This window comes from Cervus elaphus, chromosome 15 (assembly GCF_910594005.1).
Source record: "Cervus elaphus chromosome 15, mCerEla1.1, whole genome shotgun sequence".
Lineage (NCBI taxonomy): Eukaryota > Metazoa > Chordata > Mammalia > Artiodactyla > Cervidae > Cervus > Cervus elaphus.
The window spans coordinates 88,438,600-88,457,162 of record NC_057829.1 but is presented as its reverse complement, the minus strand read 5'-3'; the positions used below and the strand labels follow the sequence as shown (position 1 = coordinate 88,457,162).

The following is an 18,563-nucleotide window of genomic DNA, read 5'->3' as shown; positions in this document are numbered from 1 at the left end:
CTGATTCATGTCAATGTATGGCAAAAACCACCACAATATTGTAAAGTAATTAGCCTCAAATTAAAATAAATAAATAAATTTTTTTAAAAAATCCAATCAAAGATCAGACAAGGACTGTGCTGTGATGTCTGGGATCACAGACCCATGTACCCACTTGCTCACGACACCTGTTTTCCAAATGCAGTGACGTCTGCACGGTATACACCTGAGACTGGGCTTAGACAGTGATGACGGCAACACTGAAAGGGGAAAGGAAGGATTCCATCCCCAGCCTGACTCTGAGGTCTGACAGCCAATGCCCAGCTTGCCTGGAGTTTGGTTTGCTTTGGTTTTGGTTTTAGTATAACCTGAACTGACAATCTCTGGCTCCTCTGTCTAAAGTTCACTGCTCCCGGTCAGGAACCCCCTGGAGAGAAGCTGTGCGGAGGAGGTGAGACACGAACATTAAATCTCCTGTGTCAAAACGTTTAGGTGCTGAAAACAAAACCCAAACCCAAGAACCACGTATTGAATTTTCAACTCTAAAGGGTGCAAAATGCCAAATTTGTATTATTTATGCATGAAGCTAAAATTAATCCTCTAAGGAAAATATTGTGACTGTTGATAGATGATTCCTTTTTCACATAAAGACATAATGAGCTAGAACATGTTCCAGAAGGATCCAGGGCACTGACCTATGTGGACATGAGCCGGAACCCTGGGCATCCCATGAACTAAAGGAGGCCAAGCATGGTATGTGGGAAGCCTTCGCCCTGGGTGCTTCCTTGCTTCCTTACCTGAGCTCTTTGGGATCAAATACCAATTTCACATCGTTGACAATAGTTGGCAAGTATTTCAGCGCTGCCCCCTGCAAACCAAGAACAGAGAAGAACGTTGGGCATCATGCAGTTTGGCAAATGTGAATACAACGTTGTGATCACTATGGAGAACCAGAGGCACATCAGGAAGGCAACACTTTCCAGATGAGAAGCTGATGGCTGAGCACAACAAAAATAGAGGGGGTAACAAAAAGCCTCTGATCCACAAATAAGGGAGATGTTATATGTTTATCCTGACACATAATAATAACAGCAGCGTTAGCTAACGCCAATACTCTTTGCTTGCTTACTGAATGCCTGAGAAGTGGAAGTTGAAAGTTAGTCGCTCAGTTGCGTCCGACTATTTGCGACCCCCATGGACTGCAGCCAGTCAGGCTCCTCTGTCCACAGAATTCTCCAAGCAAGAGTACTGGAGTGGGTTGTCAATGAATGCCTATACTGCTCTAATCAGCTTTTATGTGATTTTCTCCTTAACTCTAAGGAAGTTATAGCAAAAGAATACCTGTGCCCTCAAGCCATCAGATTCACTGCAGCCCTCACCCTGTCAACAATTACAGTGATTGCCTTTGTTCCATTCCAAAAATGACTGCCTGTATATCTAGGTCTCTTAACTTGGAATCATTTTCTTCTTTAGTAACTTTATCTCCCATATTTATATTCCGTATCTTCTAGGAAACCCATGCTTTCAAAAACCAATTGACGGTAATAACAATGGACCCTAATACACGCCCTGCACCATGCTGCTGCTCTTGTTTTGGTCATTAAGTCGTATCTGACTCTATGCATCCACACGGACTGCAGCCCGCCAGGTTCCTCTGTCCGTGGGATTTTCCAGGCGGGTTGCCATTTCCTCCTCCAGGGGAGCTTCTTGGCCCAGGGACTGAACCCATCTCTTCTGCACTGGCAGGTGGAATCTTTACCACTGAGCCACCTGGGAAGCCCCTGCACTGTGTTAAATCCTTATATATTTTATCTTTAATTTCAACATAAATCCTACAGGGAGTTAGCTGTGTTGGAAGGCAAGGTAACTGACAATAGGGATGTTAATGACTTTGCCCCTGATCTCACAGTTAGTACTGAGCTGAGCTAGAATTAAAATTCAGTTTGGTGGGGGACAAAATATTTCCAGTTTGGTGGGAAGCCAGAGCCTCAGTGCCCATCATTTATAGCTGGTTGGGGAAAAGTCCTGGAATTTTAGAGTCCTGACCCTGGCTGGGATTGCCCCCCACCCCTGCCTGTCACTCTAGAGGACTCCTTCTATCAGGCTGAGCCCCTCCTTCCTAACGAAATGGAGGGAAACAATTTTCATCCAAATATCTCCAGGGGCTGCAATAAAGCTCAGAATCTAACTGAAAAGAGCACTGGATGAACAGTGCCACACCTATTACCAAAAACAGTTGTCAGCATTGTTGTCCAAAGGCAAGTAGGCAGAAAAACATTTTAAAAAGAATACCCTGAGTATATATGGTCAGCTGATTTGCAGCAAAGGGACAAAGGTGCTCCCTCCGCCAGCACCAAATGAAACTCCTTCCATACCTCTCTCCCTATATAAAAATTCACTTTCAATCGAACTTAGATCCATAGATCTTCTATCCTAAAAACTATAAAATGGAAGAAGATACTTGTGAATTTGGGCTAAGCAAAGATTTCTTTCACATGACAACAAAAGCATAATCCATAAAAGAAAAAAATTAATCAATTATATGTCATCAAAATAAAGAATTTCTGCTCTTCAAAAGAACTTCTGCTGAGGTAACAACAGATGAACCACACACTAGGAGAAGATAACTGCAAATCACACATCTGATAAAGATTTATATCCACCATATACAAAGAATTCTTAAAACTCAATAATAAGAAAGCAATCTTCCACCCAAAATAGGCCAATGATTTGAAGAGACACTGTTTACAAAGGAGACCCATGGATGACAAATAGGTACCTGACAAGCTACTCACTCACTAGTCACCGAGGAAATGCAAACTAAAACCACAAAGAGATACCATTAACACCTACTAGAATTGCTAAATCAGCCAAAATAAAATAGAACAAAAGAGTCTGACCATACCACGAGGTTTCTGCAGATGCTGCGGGTCTGAAAGCAAACTGGATCAGCAAGTGTGAGAACACACTCCCCACGCAGCCCAGCGATCGCACCCCTGAGTGTGACCCCACGGAAATGCAAACTCGGGTTCACACAAAACCTTCTATCTGAATGTTTACAATTACTTGAAATTGTCAAAAACTAGAAACAACCTAAATGTTCTCAAGAGGTGAGTCCCTACAACGGAACACTACTCAATCATGAAAAATACCAAGATGCTGTTACATATGATGTGGATGAACCTCACATGCATTCTGAGATGTAAGACAAACTCAAAGCTTCAAACTGATTTCATTTTTAGAACGTTCTAGAAAAGGCACAACCAGAGGGAGGGAGCATACCTCAGGGGCTTCCCCAGGGATGGAGTCCGGGGGAGAGCTTACCTCCAGGGAAGGACAGAAGAAGGCAGGGGGTGGGGGAGCTGTCCTGTGTGGCTATGTACAAACTATACCTCACATTTTTAAATCAATAGTCACTGGAGGCACAGCCATGAAAAATGCCTGAGACTCTCTTGGACCTTTTAACACTCTGGTGTCCAAGAGTTAAGCGGTCAGATTCAAGTAACTTCGAAGATGAGTTCAGGTTTCCTCTGGTGTCACCTGTCAATTTTCTGTAACTGCCAGACACTTCTCTAGGAGCTTGCCTCTCCTGACAATAAGCCCTCAGCATGGCCAAACCAGAGAGGTCTACCGCCAACGCCTTTCACAGATGAGAAGGTGAAGCCGTTTGCCAGGTTGTGGAGCCAATGTGTCCACCTCCAGGGTCAGAGTGAAACCATCCGCGAAAGCCGCTGTGCTCCACAGTCGAGATGCTCAAGGACAGGGAAGCCGAGTTTACCTGTCAGTCTGCGCTCCAGGGCTTCCCTGGCGGCTCAGTGGACAAGAATCCACCGGCCAATGTAGGATACACCGGCTCAAGCTTTACTCCGGAAAATCCCGCACATCTCAGAGCAACTAAGCCTGTGCACCTCAGCTGCTGAGCCTGTGTTCTAGAGCCTGGGAGCTGCAACTACTGAGCCCAAGTGCTACAACTACTGAAGCCTGTGTTCCCTCGATCCTCTGCTCTGCAACAAGAGAAGCCGCTGCAATGAGAAGCCTGTGTTTGTGCACCGCAATGAAAGAGAAGCCCCACAAGCAGCAATCAGAGAAAGCCCCGCATAGCAACGCACACCCAACACAGCCAAAAATGAAATACAAATACATAAATAATTGGTAAAAAAAAAAAAAAGTCTGCACAACAGACTTATTGGTGTCTTTTCCCCCGGGGCTAACCCCGTCCTTCAATGCGAACCAGGTCAAGGAATCCCAAACGCTCTGCTTCGAGAGGCAACTTCTGAAAAGAACCTTAAATGGAAACAATTTCATTCCTGTTTCCGAAGTTCTGCTTCAACTACCTCGGAGTTGCTTTGAAAAACTGAAAGCTATTTACTGTGACATTTAATAATAAACGCTTGCAGAGCTGACCGCTCAGGCCTGAAGCTGCCTTGTCTAGTTTGTGGGGCCCGGGGGGCAAGGACCCATCGGCATCCTGAACCCCACGAAGCAGCCTCTGCCTGCAGCGGGTGGTAAATACCAGGCCACAAGGGCCGACAGCAGCAAACCGGACGGGCCTTCGCGGTCCACCCTCGGCTGCCCAGGGCTGCTGGGCGCCACGTTAACCAGGCTCCCGAGGGCTCCACTCCTGACGTCACAGCGACGCCCACAGAGGGAGGGCCATACCCACTGTGACCCCCAAAGCCTGGTTAACAGGGCCTCCTGCCGAGTGCCCTGGATCCTAGGGACGTCCCGTCTCACAGTTCGTGAGGATTACAGAGATCAGAGAGGGACACAAACCCACATCGGTCCTGGAGAACGCAACAAGGACGGGCAGGCGGGACGATGTGAAGGCGGGGCGTCTCCTCTGCATCCCATCTCGAGCTCCCCATCTCTGGTGGTCCTGGGCTCCACGCCACCCTGCGCTTTGCTGTGGTGACCACTTCAGCCTCTCTCCTCTCTCCTCCAGCTCAGGATCCCAGCCCCTCCCGGCTCAGCTCACCTCCGCCTTCAGGGGAAACCAAAACCCTCAGGAGAAAACGGGACTGGCGGCCCTGCCCACCACTCAAGCCAAAACAAACCTGCCGGGATGCCCACCTCTGCCCATGCCTCCAGGCGAAGGGAGGCAGCACCCAGCCCCACGGAGGGGCCCCCACCCCACCGTCTGCTCAAGGGCCGCCTGCGTTTCCCGCCCTGCGCTCTCCAGGGGGCCCGGTTCTCACCCCAGCGGCCCCTTCCCATCACACATGTGCCCACCCTGAAACCACCGAGAGCCCCACGCCCCGCACCTCCCTGCCCTGCCCTCCATTCCTGCCCAGGCCCCAGGGACACCAGGCCCACCTGCCCCCAGGTGACCCCTCACCTCCCGGAGCAGCCACTTTTCTCTGTCCCCCGCCCCTCCCTTAAAGGTGGGTGTCCTAGCTGTCTTGTTCTAGAGTTTTCACCTCTGTCCACATACCCCCCAGGAGGACCCCCTCCATCCAGCTTGACTTCTAGCGTCTATCTCTGGGGTCACCTCTCTCCTGAGCATCTCATACACACACACATACAACCAGTGGCCACTGGTTTCAGGGCAGCCTCACAGATGCTGCAGACCCCCTGCCTCAGATGAGACCCCACCCTATGCCCTGCTGTTCCAGGCTCAGGGCGCTGCACTCTGAAACCCCCAGGTCACTGCCTCCTGCTCCGTCTTCCCCACAACAGACCAATCACAGGGCCTGGCGGATCCTCCTGATCCCATACCTGCCTTTACTGCTTTCTCCCTTCTTACAGCTCTCACCCTGGCCAGGCCACTTCTGTCTCCCTCTGTCAGGAAGCCACCCCCTGCTAAGGGAGCTCCTGCCTGCACTCTGAGCCCCTCAGGGTCATGGCCCACTCGCAGCTGGAGCCGCGTTCCTAAGAGGCAAGTCTAACTGACATCCGTGGGTGGTACTGCCCTGCTCCTGACCGCCCAGCAGCCTCCAAGGCCCTGGCCCCACCTCCTCCCAAGCTGTCCTGGTCGGCGGCCTCCAACTCCACCTGCAGGGCCCTCCCAAGCACGTGGAGCCTCTCCCAGTCTCCCCCCTGCCCCGGGCCCCTCTGCTAGGTCCGAAGCTGCGTCCATGCTGTTCCCTCTTCCGGGGTCACTGTTCCCATCACTCCTGTCCCTGCCCCCAAACAGTCACCTTGGTGACGTCTCAGTCCTTAGCTTAGCCATCATTTTCTCCAAGGTACACGGATTCCAGGTTAGGCATCCAGAAACATTACTCAATGGGCCGTGTGTCTGTCTCCCCCAGACCAGGGCCCCGTGTCCACCCGAGGGCCCTGGACACAGTAGGACCGCCAGGACTCACTGGCTGACAGCTGTTTAGTTGCTCAGCCGTGTCCAACTCTTTGTGACCCCACAGACTGTAGCCCCCAGGCTCCACTGTCCATGGGATTCTCCAGGCGAGAATACTGGCGTGGGCTGCCATTTCCTTCTCCAAGGCATCTTCCTGACCCAGGGGTCGAACCCCCGTCTCTTGGGTCTCCTGCTTTGGCAGGCAGATCCTTTACCACTGAGCCACAAGCCGCTGACTGACAGAGGTTTGCACAGAAGCACCTTCATCTTCGACTCTCTAGCTCTCTGCTTTCCACGCACAGAAATGGCCATGTCAGCTGACACCCTCAGTGTATCTCCTCCAGGCTGACCAGCTGCTAGAAGAGGCAGGGCGAACCCTGAGGTCCCCCCGCCACCCCAGGCAGCCTAGGTCTCCTGAAGATGCACATGCCATCGCCCACTCTCACTAAGGGCCCAGCCAGCTTTGCTTTGCCCAGTTCTAATATTGGTTCTTTGACGAGATCTCTAAGTGTTTGGGTTTCTGCTCGCGCCTGCAGAAAAAGGCTCTGGGCTCCTTGGTGGAGTCCAGCTGCTCCACTGAATTCAGGTCTCTTTCAAGTGCGCGGGGCTGCAGCTTCAAGAGCCCCTTGAGATGTGAGCTCTGGGCAGACAAGGCGGGGCTCCTGCCTGTGATGGAGGCAGCTGGGAGGAATCTCACGTGCAGAAGATGCCTCCAGAAACAGAAGTCCCCAGTGCAGACAGGACAGGGAGGCAGGAGGCCAACACCCAGGAGCCGGGGCCCCACCCTGGACGAGGACATGGGCTCTGGGCCAAGCTGTTGCCTGTGCCACGTACTGTGTGGACTCAGGAAGAAGGCTCTCTGGATACCTCTCGGTGGGAAAGGAGGCAGGTTAATAGTGGTTAACGGGGTGGCCTCCAAAGACAGTCAGGAGAGTGTGGGTCCCCGCAGAGATGATGGGACACCCCTAATTCATCAACACTGCTCACAGACGACAGCCAGGGCCACCGCTGGGTGTGAAGACCAGAAAGCGTGTGGCTGTGTGCAAATGTGAACACACAAACCTTCTCGGGGCCTTCCCTGGCCGTCCAGTGGTTAAGACTTCACCTTCCAAGGCAGGGCATGTGGGTTCACTCCCTAGTTGGGGGAGCTAAGACCCACACATGCATCAGGACCTAAAAAACCAAGACATAAGACAGAAGCAACAGTCTAACAAACTCAATAAAGACCTTTATAAAATGGTCCGCATCAAAAAAAAAAAAAAACCAAACCAACGTCTTCAATGTGTAAAACTCTCCATTCAGTGAAAACTTGCCTTCATAAAGTCCTGATTAAAGTGGTAAATAATGTATAGAATCATTTGCCAAGTCTCAGAGACAGTCAGGATAATAGGAATACAGAGCACTGGGGAGGTCTCTTTACTGCTGTTGTTTTCTTTGTATCACTTTTGGTAAATCGGTTTCTTCTTTAAACAAGGTCTTGCTCAGAATGGGTAAGGCTGTTTTGAACAGAAGGGGAGAGGCCGGGAACCCACCCAGGCCCTGGCGAGGTTCCCTGTGGGCCACCAGAGCGGCAACCTCAGTTCCCTGAAGGTGAGGGGCGGGGAGGGGACGGGGCCTCTGGGACGTGCCCAAGACACAGGGCTGAGTTCGGAGGAGGGTCTCTTCCTCCATGTCCTCTGAGGGCATGAGCCGGGGACCACATAACCTGGGCGAACACACCCCTGGGATGAGGTCTAAGCAGGCACAGAGGCCAGACAAGAGAGGAATGGAGAGGAATTCACTGTCTTCAGCTTTGCATACTCATCTCCTGCTTTTTAAGTCGTCATTGGACTTATCCATGTTTGCTTTCTAAGGAAGTTTATTCCTTCAGATTTGACTTTAAATGTACCTAAATTAAGGAAATGGCAGCTTAAGCCCCGGCTGGCATTTCTCTTTGAACTTGGTAAGGCTTGACCTGTCCACACGAGGAGGGACTCTAATTCTAAATGTATTTGGGCCTCAAACACAGGGGGAAAAAAATGACCCACTGACACGCTGAGAGCACACACTTGAATCGCCTGCACACTTGGGCACGTGAAGGCTTTAGGTAAAACTGTTAATTACCACCAAAACCCAGAATAGGGCTCCCCGCACCGCTGAGCAGGGACTGAAAGGCCGCAAGGCTCAGAGAGAGACAAGGAACAAAACTGGGGCCAGTGGCAACACTGTTTCTACTTCTGTTCCGGGAAGCACACTGACTGAAACGCCCAGGCACCATAGTCACCATCTGCATGAGGTGTTTCACGACAGGAGGTCCTGGTAAGGAACACGGAACGAATAAGCCACCACCAACCGGAAGAGTTCAGGAAAGGTTAAAAGGAGACACCACCTGTCCGACCACCTCCCAGAATCCTTCTCTCTAGCATCCATCTTGGCTGGACAAGGCAGGCGCCATCAGGAAGGACTCTGAGTCAGAATGACTGGCTAAAGACGATCCGGAAACGAAGCCCGTCACCATAAAACCCGAGACTGTGAGCCACGTGGCGGAGCAGTCCTCCTGGATTCCCTCACTCTCCTCCTCTCCTCCCAGGAGCCCCTTCCCAATAAAATCTCTTGCTTTATCAGCACATGTGTCTCCTCAGACAATTTATTTCCAAGTGTTAGACAAGAGCCCAGTTTCGGGCCCTAGAAGGGGTCCCTCTTCATGCAACACTTACATTAAAAGACAAGCAAGTTGCTGAGTGTCCCTCTTAATATTAGCATCCTCACGTAACATCCAGGCAGTCAAGAAGTTATGGTATCCACAGACTTACTGTATGATCCAGGAATCCCATTCCTGGGCATTTACACAGATAAAAAACTCTAACCTGAAAGATACATGCACACTACTGTTCACTGAAGCACTACTCACAATAGCCAAGACGTGGAAGCAACCTAGATGTCCATCACCAGATGAAGGCATAAAGAGGACATGGTGCATATACACAATGGAACATTACTCATCAATAAGAAAATGAAGTAATGTCATCTGCAGCAACATGAATGGGCCTGGACACGGTCACATCAAATGAAGTCAGTCGGTCACAGAAGGTCAAGTATCACATGCTATCATTTATGTGTGGAATCTAAACCAAAATGATGCAAAAGGAAGTGAAAGTGTTAGTCACTCAGGCGCGTCCGACTCTTTGTGACCCCACAGACTGTAGCCCACCAGGCTCCTCTGACTAGGGGATTCTCTAGGCAAGAATCCTAGAGTGGGTTGCCATTCCCATCTCCAGGGGCTCTTTCTGACCCAGGGATTGAAGCCAGGTCTCCTGCCTTGCAGGCAGATTCTTTACCACTTGAGCCACTAGGGAAGCCTGACACAAAAGAACGTACTTAGGAAACAAAAACAGACTCATAGAAAGCAAACGCGTAATTACCAAAGAGACTGAGGGAGGAGTAATTTAGGAGCTCCAGACTAGCACACCACTCTGTACAAAACAGGTCAGCAAGGGCTTATAGCACAAGGTACTACACTCAGGGTCTTATGATAACCTACATGGAAAGGAATCTGAGACAGAATATACACACACATATATGCATGTGTGTGTGTGTGTAACTGAATCCCTATGCTGTACACTTAAAACTAACACAACATTGCAAATTAATTACACGATTTAAAAGAGAGAACCATCTCTGAGAAGGGTGGCAATAAAGCATAATTTAAAGTTAAAAAAAAAAGAACTCATGGTATCACAACTCTGAGGAAGCAAAGTACGGTCAGAATTGAATCAAACGGATGGAAAACACACTGAAACCGAAGTCCTAGAGAGAGAGAAATGAAACACGTAAAAGAACTATGACACGGCAGGAAATGTGTAAAGTCTGCTAACTGCTGAAATACCTCAGGTTAAGAAACTACCTTTTACACTCTTCTCTAAGCAAATTTAATTGCCATGCATCTCATGAGAATGCCAACTTAATCCAAACTGTAAAACAAAACAAAAAAAATGTATTTTCCATCTAGTATTGGTTTAACGTTGTAAATGTCTGTCTAAAAATATTACTACTGATGATGATTAATAGACACTATTTTCGGGTAAAGTTCAGGCTACATTATTCAGTATAATTATTTTAATTAAACCCATTAGCATATCTTTATATAAGATTACAAGAGCTATCGTTGATACAAAATAAGTTTTTCTTGAATAATGTATGAAGCAATTATTAATTTACATATTTCTCCAGAATATGCATAAAAATGATTCCATTTGGAGGTTTTAAGTTAAAATATATATGGTCCACAAATTCTCCTCTCAGACTTCAATGTTCCATCTTTGGAAGATGTGGGACATAGCCAAAGAGGCTCAGAAGAATCAGGCTTCGAAGCAGTTAGCAAACTTGTAAGCATTTCATGCTGTTTAAAAGTTTTTTTATGCGTTTCATTTCTTTCTCTCTAGGACTTTGGTTTCAGTGTGTTTTCTGTCCATTTGATTCCATTCTGACCACACTTTCCTTCCTCAGGGTTGTGAAACCATGAGCTCTTTTTTTTAATTTAACTTTCCGGATACAGATAAGTGTAGTTAGACTAGTTTGGCCAAGAGGTGCCCCTGGACCAGAGCTTGCATCTTTCATAGGGAATAAATTAAACAGAGCAGATGACTGGACATGGTTTCATGTAGTTAAATGATAGAAACACGTTGGAGAGATTCAAGAATGTGACACTCTGGGCTACAGCTAGACACATAAGAATCCAGAACAGAAAGAAAGACAACGGCAGTGACTGCTTCTGTTCCTTACACCGCATTCAATCAAGACTACCTACGTCTTCTGTGTCTTAAAGCTAGAAATACCTCTTCTCTTTGTAACCACGCTTCCTTGAAGCAGACTCTGGTCTTTCAAATAGCATTCCCCATCTTGAACGCCAACGCGTCGGTTCATGCGATCCTGAATGACAAGTGAGCAGTCAGAGGAAATCACTAGAGGACTGATTCACGGAGCAGTTTCAGGTTTAACCATCACACAGTCCAAACCAAAAAGTTATTGAGGAAAGCATTCTGCAGTGAAGCCAATGCAAGATCCTACTCCTAAAAATCTATTTGCTGTGGCTAATAGTCATGAAATGATGGTCAACACCAGTAACCATTAGTGCAAATTAGCCTCAATGAGATGTTACCTCACATCCATCAAAATGGCTACTATCAAAAAACCGAAAATAGCAGGTATCGGCAAACACACTGAACCCCTTGTGCACTGTTGATAGGAATGGTAATGGTACAGCCGTTAAGGAAAACAGTATGGAGGCTCTCAAAAAATTAAAACTAGAGCTACCATATTGTTGTTTAGATGCTAAGTCATGTCCACTTGTTTGAGACTCCATAGACTGCAGCATACCAGGCTTCCCTGTCCTTCATTATCTCCCAGAGTTTGCTCAAACTAATGTCTATTGAGTTGATGATGCCATCCAATCATCTAATGCTCTGTTTCCCCCTTCTCCTCCTGCCCTCCATATTTCCCAGCTTCAGGGTTTTTTCCAATGAGTCAGCTCTTTGTATCAGGTGGCCAAAGTATTGGAGTTTCAGCTTCAGCATTATCCCTTCCCAGTTAATATTTGGGGTTGATTTCCTTTAGAATTGACTGGTTTGATCTCCTTACACATCTTTAGAGACATCACTTTGCCAACAAAGGTCCATAAAGTCAAAGCTATGGTTTTTCCAGTAATCGTGCACCGATGAGAGCTGGACCATAAAGAAGACTGAGCACGTAAGAACTGATGCTTTTGAATTGTGGTGTTGGAGAAGACTCTTGAGAACTACCATATGATCCAACAATCTCATCCTGGGTATTCATTCAAAAGAAATGGAAGCAGAGTATGGAAGATACACAGACACATCTCTACTCACTGCAGCCTTATGTACAACTGCCAAGAGGTGGAAGCAATGCAAACATCCATCAGCAGGTGAATGAATAAAGAAAATGTGCCGATACACACCATGAAACATAAGTCAGCCTCAAAAACAAAGGCGATTCTGATGCACGCTACTACATAGATGAACTTGAGGGACATTATGCTAAGTGAAATAAGCCAGTACAAAAAGTCAAGGGCTGTATGATTCCACTTATATCTAAAGCAAACTCACGGGAACCAAAAGCAGGATTGTGGTGGCCAGGGGCAAGGGCTGGGGAACAGGGGGTGGTTTCTAATGGGGACATAGTGTTAGCTACTGCGAGGTAAAAACCTAGAGATCTAGTGAATGTAGTTAAACCATTGAACTGTACACTTAAAGACTGTTTGGATGGTAAATTGCATGTTACCTTGCTTTTATTAGAATTAAAAGGAAGCAGATAAAGAACTTGTTATGCCTCCACTGGAGAATATCCATAGTGAGGAAAGGTCTCACCACGCTTCTCACAGGTCATTTTCGCTGGGCAGGACCACTTTTATGACCCTTGGCTCCTGCCCATCAAATGTCAGGTAACCCCTACATAGCACACGCCCACTCATACATGAAGAGACTCACTGTCAGAATCAAACGATGTCCCTGACTTTCCCAAACAGCCCCTGGTTAAGAACCACTGAGTTAGACAGGCGCCTCCCTCCTGTGTGACTGCATCACAAATGGTCCCCAGTGGGCAGAAGCCCTCAGTCCTTCAGTCAGTCTGGCTAGACCCAGACTGACCCTTTTGGCCTCTGGAGGGAGGAGCTAGACCCCTCTGTGCTACTCAAGGACGCGCCCGTGGACGGAGACCGTGGGGAAGCAGGGCTCACGTGGAGCACTGCTCCGTCCTGTCTCCCTCCCGTCAGCGGCTAAGACTCACTCCTGGAAAGAGCTCCTGCACCTGTTTCATCCTGGTTCCCCCATTCTGAGCACTCGGGACCCCAGAAGAGTTTGGTCAAGGATGGAAGGGACTAGAAGACAACAAACGGCCAGGGGAGCCACCCTGACTCAGGAAGGAAGGCCAGGCTGAGATGCTCAGCAGAGCACCGGGGTCCCCAGAGCTGGGACCCAGTGGCAGGACCACGCAGCACAAAGTACAAGGCAAGAGAAAGAGAAGGGGGCCCATCAGAACCTTCCAGAACAAAGCCTGCTTCTCTGGAGCCACTGTGCTCTCCTCAGCCTTCTAAAACCCATTTACTAGGAATTGACTCATGCAAAACAGAGGAGTCTTATCGGAATCTCAGCAAGAACAAATCTGAATTAAATTATGAACTTTTTTTTTTTCACTTTTTACCAGCACAGCCATATAGCGAGGAGGCCCAGCAAGAAGGGGGAGATCCTTTGAACAGGCCTCCGCTGCCTCCAAATTGGTGAAAATTGGTTACCTGTCTAGACAGTTTCCAGGAAGCAAAGCATGCCTTTCAAATGACGGCAATTCTCTGAAACCCACTTGAAATTCAGAGAGGAAAATGGTCCATTCAGAGTATCTTAAGGGCTGGCACCACAGTGAGGCAGTTTGGAAAACAGTGACTGAAGGACACGACACATCACCCTTGTGTTCCACTCATGCACTGAAGACTCTCACAACGGAGACTTGGAGGAACATAGGCGGGTGGGCCAAAGGGCTCAGCAGAGAAGGCAAGATGCAGGAGGGAGCCTGACTCCCTCTGCCCTCCCAGCACCCCCCACTGCTCCCGAGCCCCAGTCTACCCCAACGACCCCCAGAAAAACCATGAGAGGTGATGGTCAAGGCTGTGGAGACACTCAGCATCAGACGCAGCCAAAGAGGTGAAGAAAGTCCTCTCATAGAAAGAGAGGAAACCATGAAACAAACAAGGGCCCGACACTCAGAGCCAGGCCCTCTCTTCCACTCCTGCCCTAAGCCCACGCCCTGCACATACTGGCTGCCCTGTACCCAGGGCACGAACCAGCCTGTGGTGGGTGGAACTATGGCCCCTCCTCAACAAAACATGCATGTCCCACTGCTAACCTCTGGGACCATAGAAACAAACTTCCTTAGAAACAGGGACTCGGCAGATGAAACCAAATTAAGATGAGAGCACGTTAGATCAGGGTTGTTTATTTATTCATTGGGCTTCCCAGGTGGCTCAGCAGTAAAGAACCCTCTTGCCAATGCAGGAGACAGAGCTTCGATCCCTGGGTCAGGAAGATCCCCTGAAGAAGGACATGGCAACCCACTCCAGTATTCTTGCCTGGAGAATCCCACAGACAGAGGGGCCTGGTGGGCTACAGTCTATGGGGCCACAGAGAGTCAGACATGACTTAGCGACTACACCACCACAAGCTGGAGGAGAAGAGAGAAGACCCTCAAAGTCTTCAGAGAGAAGGTGGCCCTGCAGATGCCTCCAGAAGCACAAGAGAACACATTTCTGAACCTTTAAGCCATCCAGACTGTGCTCATTTCTTAAGGCAATGCTGGGAAACAAATGCACTTCCCATCCCAGAACCAAAGGAAAAGATTCTCCTGCTCCCTGTAGTGAAAGACGAAAGTGGACTTTTATTTTCCATCTATCTCCAACCAACAGTTTTGCAAAATAAAATTAAGATGATTTTCAGTAAACCAAAATGCCGCTTGGATGACACAGCAGCGTCCATTACTGCAGACATCTGTCAGCATTTACCGTCAATGCTCCTGCTGATCACACCTGGAGGGATAAACTGTGCACGGGCATGGGTCTGAGACCGCCCGCTCTGAGTGACACAAAGAGCAGCAGGTCCCAGCACCCACCTCCCGCCAGCGGAGGGAGGGACAGGCCTTGATCAGGGATGACAGAGCCAGGATTCCACCTTTCCAGGCTCAAAAACTGACACATCCTTCCCCACCCGCCTCTCCAGCACACCAGCATTACCGCTGTGGTCACGTCAGTGTTCATGGTCTCACCAGCCCTGTCCAAGAGAACCTCCTGCAATGATGGACACAACCTAAGCTGCTCTGGTCAATGTAAGAGTCACTCGGTACACGTGTCTAGAGTTCCTGAAATATGCCTAGGGTGACCAAGGAGGAGAAACTCTAGTTTTATTTAAGTTGAAAGGATTTACTTTTAAATAGGGCAATCCAGAGCCGAGCAACACACAGCTGCATCCCGCAATCTGCTCCTTTTATCCCAAAGTTGGCCCCTGAACCCCGGGGTTGGGCAGTATCGATCTCTCTCGGTTTCTCCCAGAGGATGAATCTTGTGAGAATTAAAATAGGAACCTGCAGGGAAGAGGTCTGATGCGTGGCCAGTGCTCAATCATTTCCTGGAAGACAGGGTTCAAGTCTTCTTGGCCCAGGAGCCCTCCCATGTCACAGGTTCCACGATTTAGGAGGCTGTAAATAATACTGATGTTGCCATCTTTGATTAGGAATGCTGGGTTTTGACAGGAAGCCCTCCTGGAAAAATATATCTGTGGTGATTTCTAACTTCTCCAGATTGATTTGCTGTCCAATGCCTCTGACCTCAGGTGTCTTCCTTCTCTTTGTTCTGGACACCGCGTCTCCTGCTCAGGGAAAAATGCTGCATGAACTTGAACCCCTTGGGCCTCGAATCTCAGGGAAGATCCCAGATGTCCAAAAACATCAAAGATAGCCCTGCATTTACCCTAGAGAGAAACGTTTCACATAAAGAAGGAGGGGGCACCTTTCCACATCAACTTGCATGTGTAATTCAGGAGCTCATACAAGAAAAAGAAATGCCCATTCCTCAAGGAATTAAAGAGAATTACCATATAACCCAGCAGTCCACTCTCAACTCTCTTTCTGAAGAACAAAAACAGGTGTTCCAAGAAAACCTTGTAGCAGAATGTTCATAGCAGGAGGATTCACAATAGTCAAAAAGTGAGAACTAATGTCCCTCAACCAGTGAATGGATACACAAAAAGCACTCTATTCATAAAATGGAATACGATTCTGCCATAAAACTGAAGGAAGTACTGACACAGGCTACAACATGGATGAAACTTAAAAATATACTAAGAAGCCAAGAGACAAACAGATGTAAAAAACAAACATATGGACCCCAAGGTCAGGGGAAGAGGGCTGGGATGAACTGGGAGATTGTGACTGACATGTATACACTATTGATATTAATACTATGGATAAAATAGGTCCATACAATAAAGGCTATGGTCTTCCCAGTAGTCACATACAGTTGTGAGAGAGTTGGACCATAAAGAAGGCAAAGCGCTGATGAATTGATGCTTTCAAACTGTGGTGCTGGAGAAGACTTTTGAGAGTCCCTTGGACTGCAAGGAGATTAAACCAGTCTATCTTAAAGGAAATCAAACCCTGAATACTCATTGAAAGGACTGATGCTGAAGCCAAACCTTCAGCAGTTTGGCCACCTGATGCAAATATTCAACTCATTGGAAAAGACCCTGATGCTGGGAAAGACTGAAGGCAGAAGGAGGAGAGGGCAACCGAGGATGAGATGGTTGGATGGCATGATGAATGCAATGGCATGAACTTGGGCAAAACTTCAGGAGATGGTGAGGGACAGGGAGGCCTGGCGTGCTGCAGTCCATGGGGTGGCGAAGAGTCGGGCATGACTGGGTGACTGACAACCGTAACAATAACATAGATAACTAAAGAAAACCTACTGCAGAGCACAGTGAACCCTACCCAGTGCTCTGCATGACCTCCACTGGAAGGAAATCCAAAAAGGGGGATATACATACATGCACAGCCGATTCACTCGGCTCTACAGCAGAGACTCACACAACCTTCAGTTCAGTCGCTCAGTCGTGTCCAACTCTTTGCGACCCCATGGATCTCTTGATGAAAGTGAAAGAGGAGAGTAAAAAAGCTGGCTTAAAGCTCAACATTCAGAAAACTAAGATCACGGCATCTGGTCCCATCACTTCATGGCAAATAGATGGGGAAACAGTGGAAACAGTGACAGACTTTATTTTTGGGGCTCCAAAATCACTGCAGATGGTGATTGCAGCCATGAAGTTAAAAGACGTTTACTCCTTGGAAGGAAAGTTATGGTCAACCTAGATAGCATATTAAAAAGCAGAGACATTCCTTTGCCAACAAAGGTCTGTCTAGTCAAGGCTATGGTTTTTCCAGTGATCATGTATGGATGTGAAAGTTGGACTGTGAAGAAAGCTGAGCACCGAAAAATTGATGCTTTTGAACTGTGGTGTTGGAGAAGACTCTTGAGAGTCCCTTGGACTGCAAGGAGATTCAACCAGTCCATCCTAAAGGAGATCAGTCCTGGGTGTTCATTGGAAGGACTGATACTGAAGCTGAAACTCCAGTACTTTGGCCACCTCATGCGAAGAGTTGACTCATTGGAAAAGACCCTGATGCTGGGAGGGATTGGGGGCAGGAGGAGAAGGGGACGACAGAGGATGAGATGGCTGGATGGCATCACCGACTCAATGGGCATGAGTTTGAGTAAACTCCGGGAGCTGGTGATGGACAGGGAGGCCTGGCAAACTGCAGTTCATGGGGTCACAAACAGTCGGACAATACAACATTACTCCAGTAAAAATCATAACCCAATACTAACCAAAATCCAATAAAATTTTTTAAAAATGAAGCCAGACCTAAGAGGCCACGTACTTCACTGTGTCACCTACACAACATATCCAAAATAGGCACAATCTTAGAGACAGAAAACAGATGAGAGATGGCCAGGGGCCAAGAAAGGGGGTAACAGGGAGTGACCCTAATGGGTTTCCTTCTGGATGGTGAAAATGCACGGGAACCAGGTAGTGGTGACGGTTTCACAGTATCATGAATGTACTAAGTGATCGCCTTTAAATACTTAAGATGGTAAATTTCATGTAGGTACATTTCACCACCAGAAAACTAATTAAAAATAAAGCAGAACATGCTGTGCCCCACGCCACCCCCACCGATTATAAATGGCACACAGGACCGCTCTTTACTCAGTGATTCAGAGGCACTGTCTGTCCCTCGAGCTGTGACACAGGGGACTGACCCTCACAATGGTTTCCAGCCAAGATAGACCAGCACCCTGGAAACAGCAGGGTGCCTCAAACTTCCTCTAAAATGAGGCATGAAATTAGTCACCGCATTGATGATTCCAATGTCACTGCCTGGTTCACCGGGAAAGCCACGTCTCGCCTCAATCAAGCCACCATCAGCGCTTTAATTAAAGCAAAATGTGAGACAATCCGCCAAAGCAGAAGTCCATGGAAACCAGAAAGGAGAGGCACGCAGACATCCCAACACCGACCATTGTCCTGAAATGTCACCCCGGAGACCCCTTCTATAGACTCTTCCATAGCTGCATCTCCGCAAACAGTGACGATGCAGGTCAGAGGATTTAAACCACGTGCGTCCAAATTAAGAACTCTGTAAAAATGTACTCAGAGGCAGAGAAGGGGGGATTTTTATCAATGCTGCCCAAATAAAGAAA

At 48.1% G+C, this 18,563-nt stretch overlaps 1 protein-coding gene across 2 annotated transcripts in view; it reads right to left on the bottom strand.

Annotated features, from left to right (window-relative positions):
• Positions 1-18,563, bottom strand: part of DOCK1 (dedicator of cytokinesis 1) — a 546,606-nt gene that overhangs the window by 364,168 nt on the left and 163,875 nt on the right. For both annotated transcript variants that reach the window (XM_043926662.1, XM_043926663.1), the window contains exon 24: positions 777-847. In XM_043926662.1, coding sequence (XP_043782597.1) covers positions 777-847 — 71 coding nt within the window. The remainder of the gene's footprint in view (positions 1-776; positions 848-18,563) is intronic.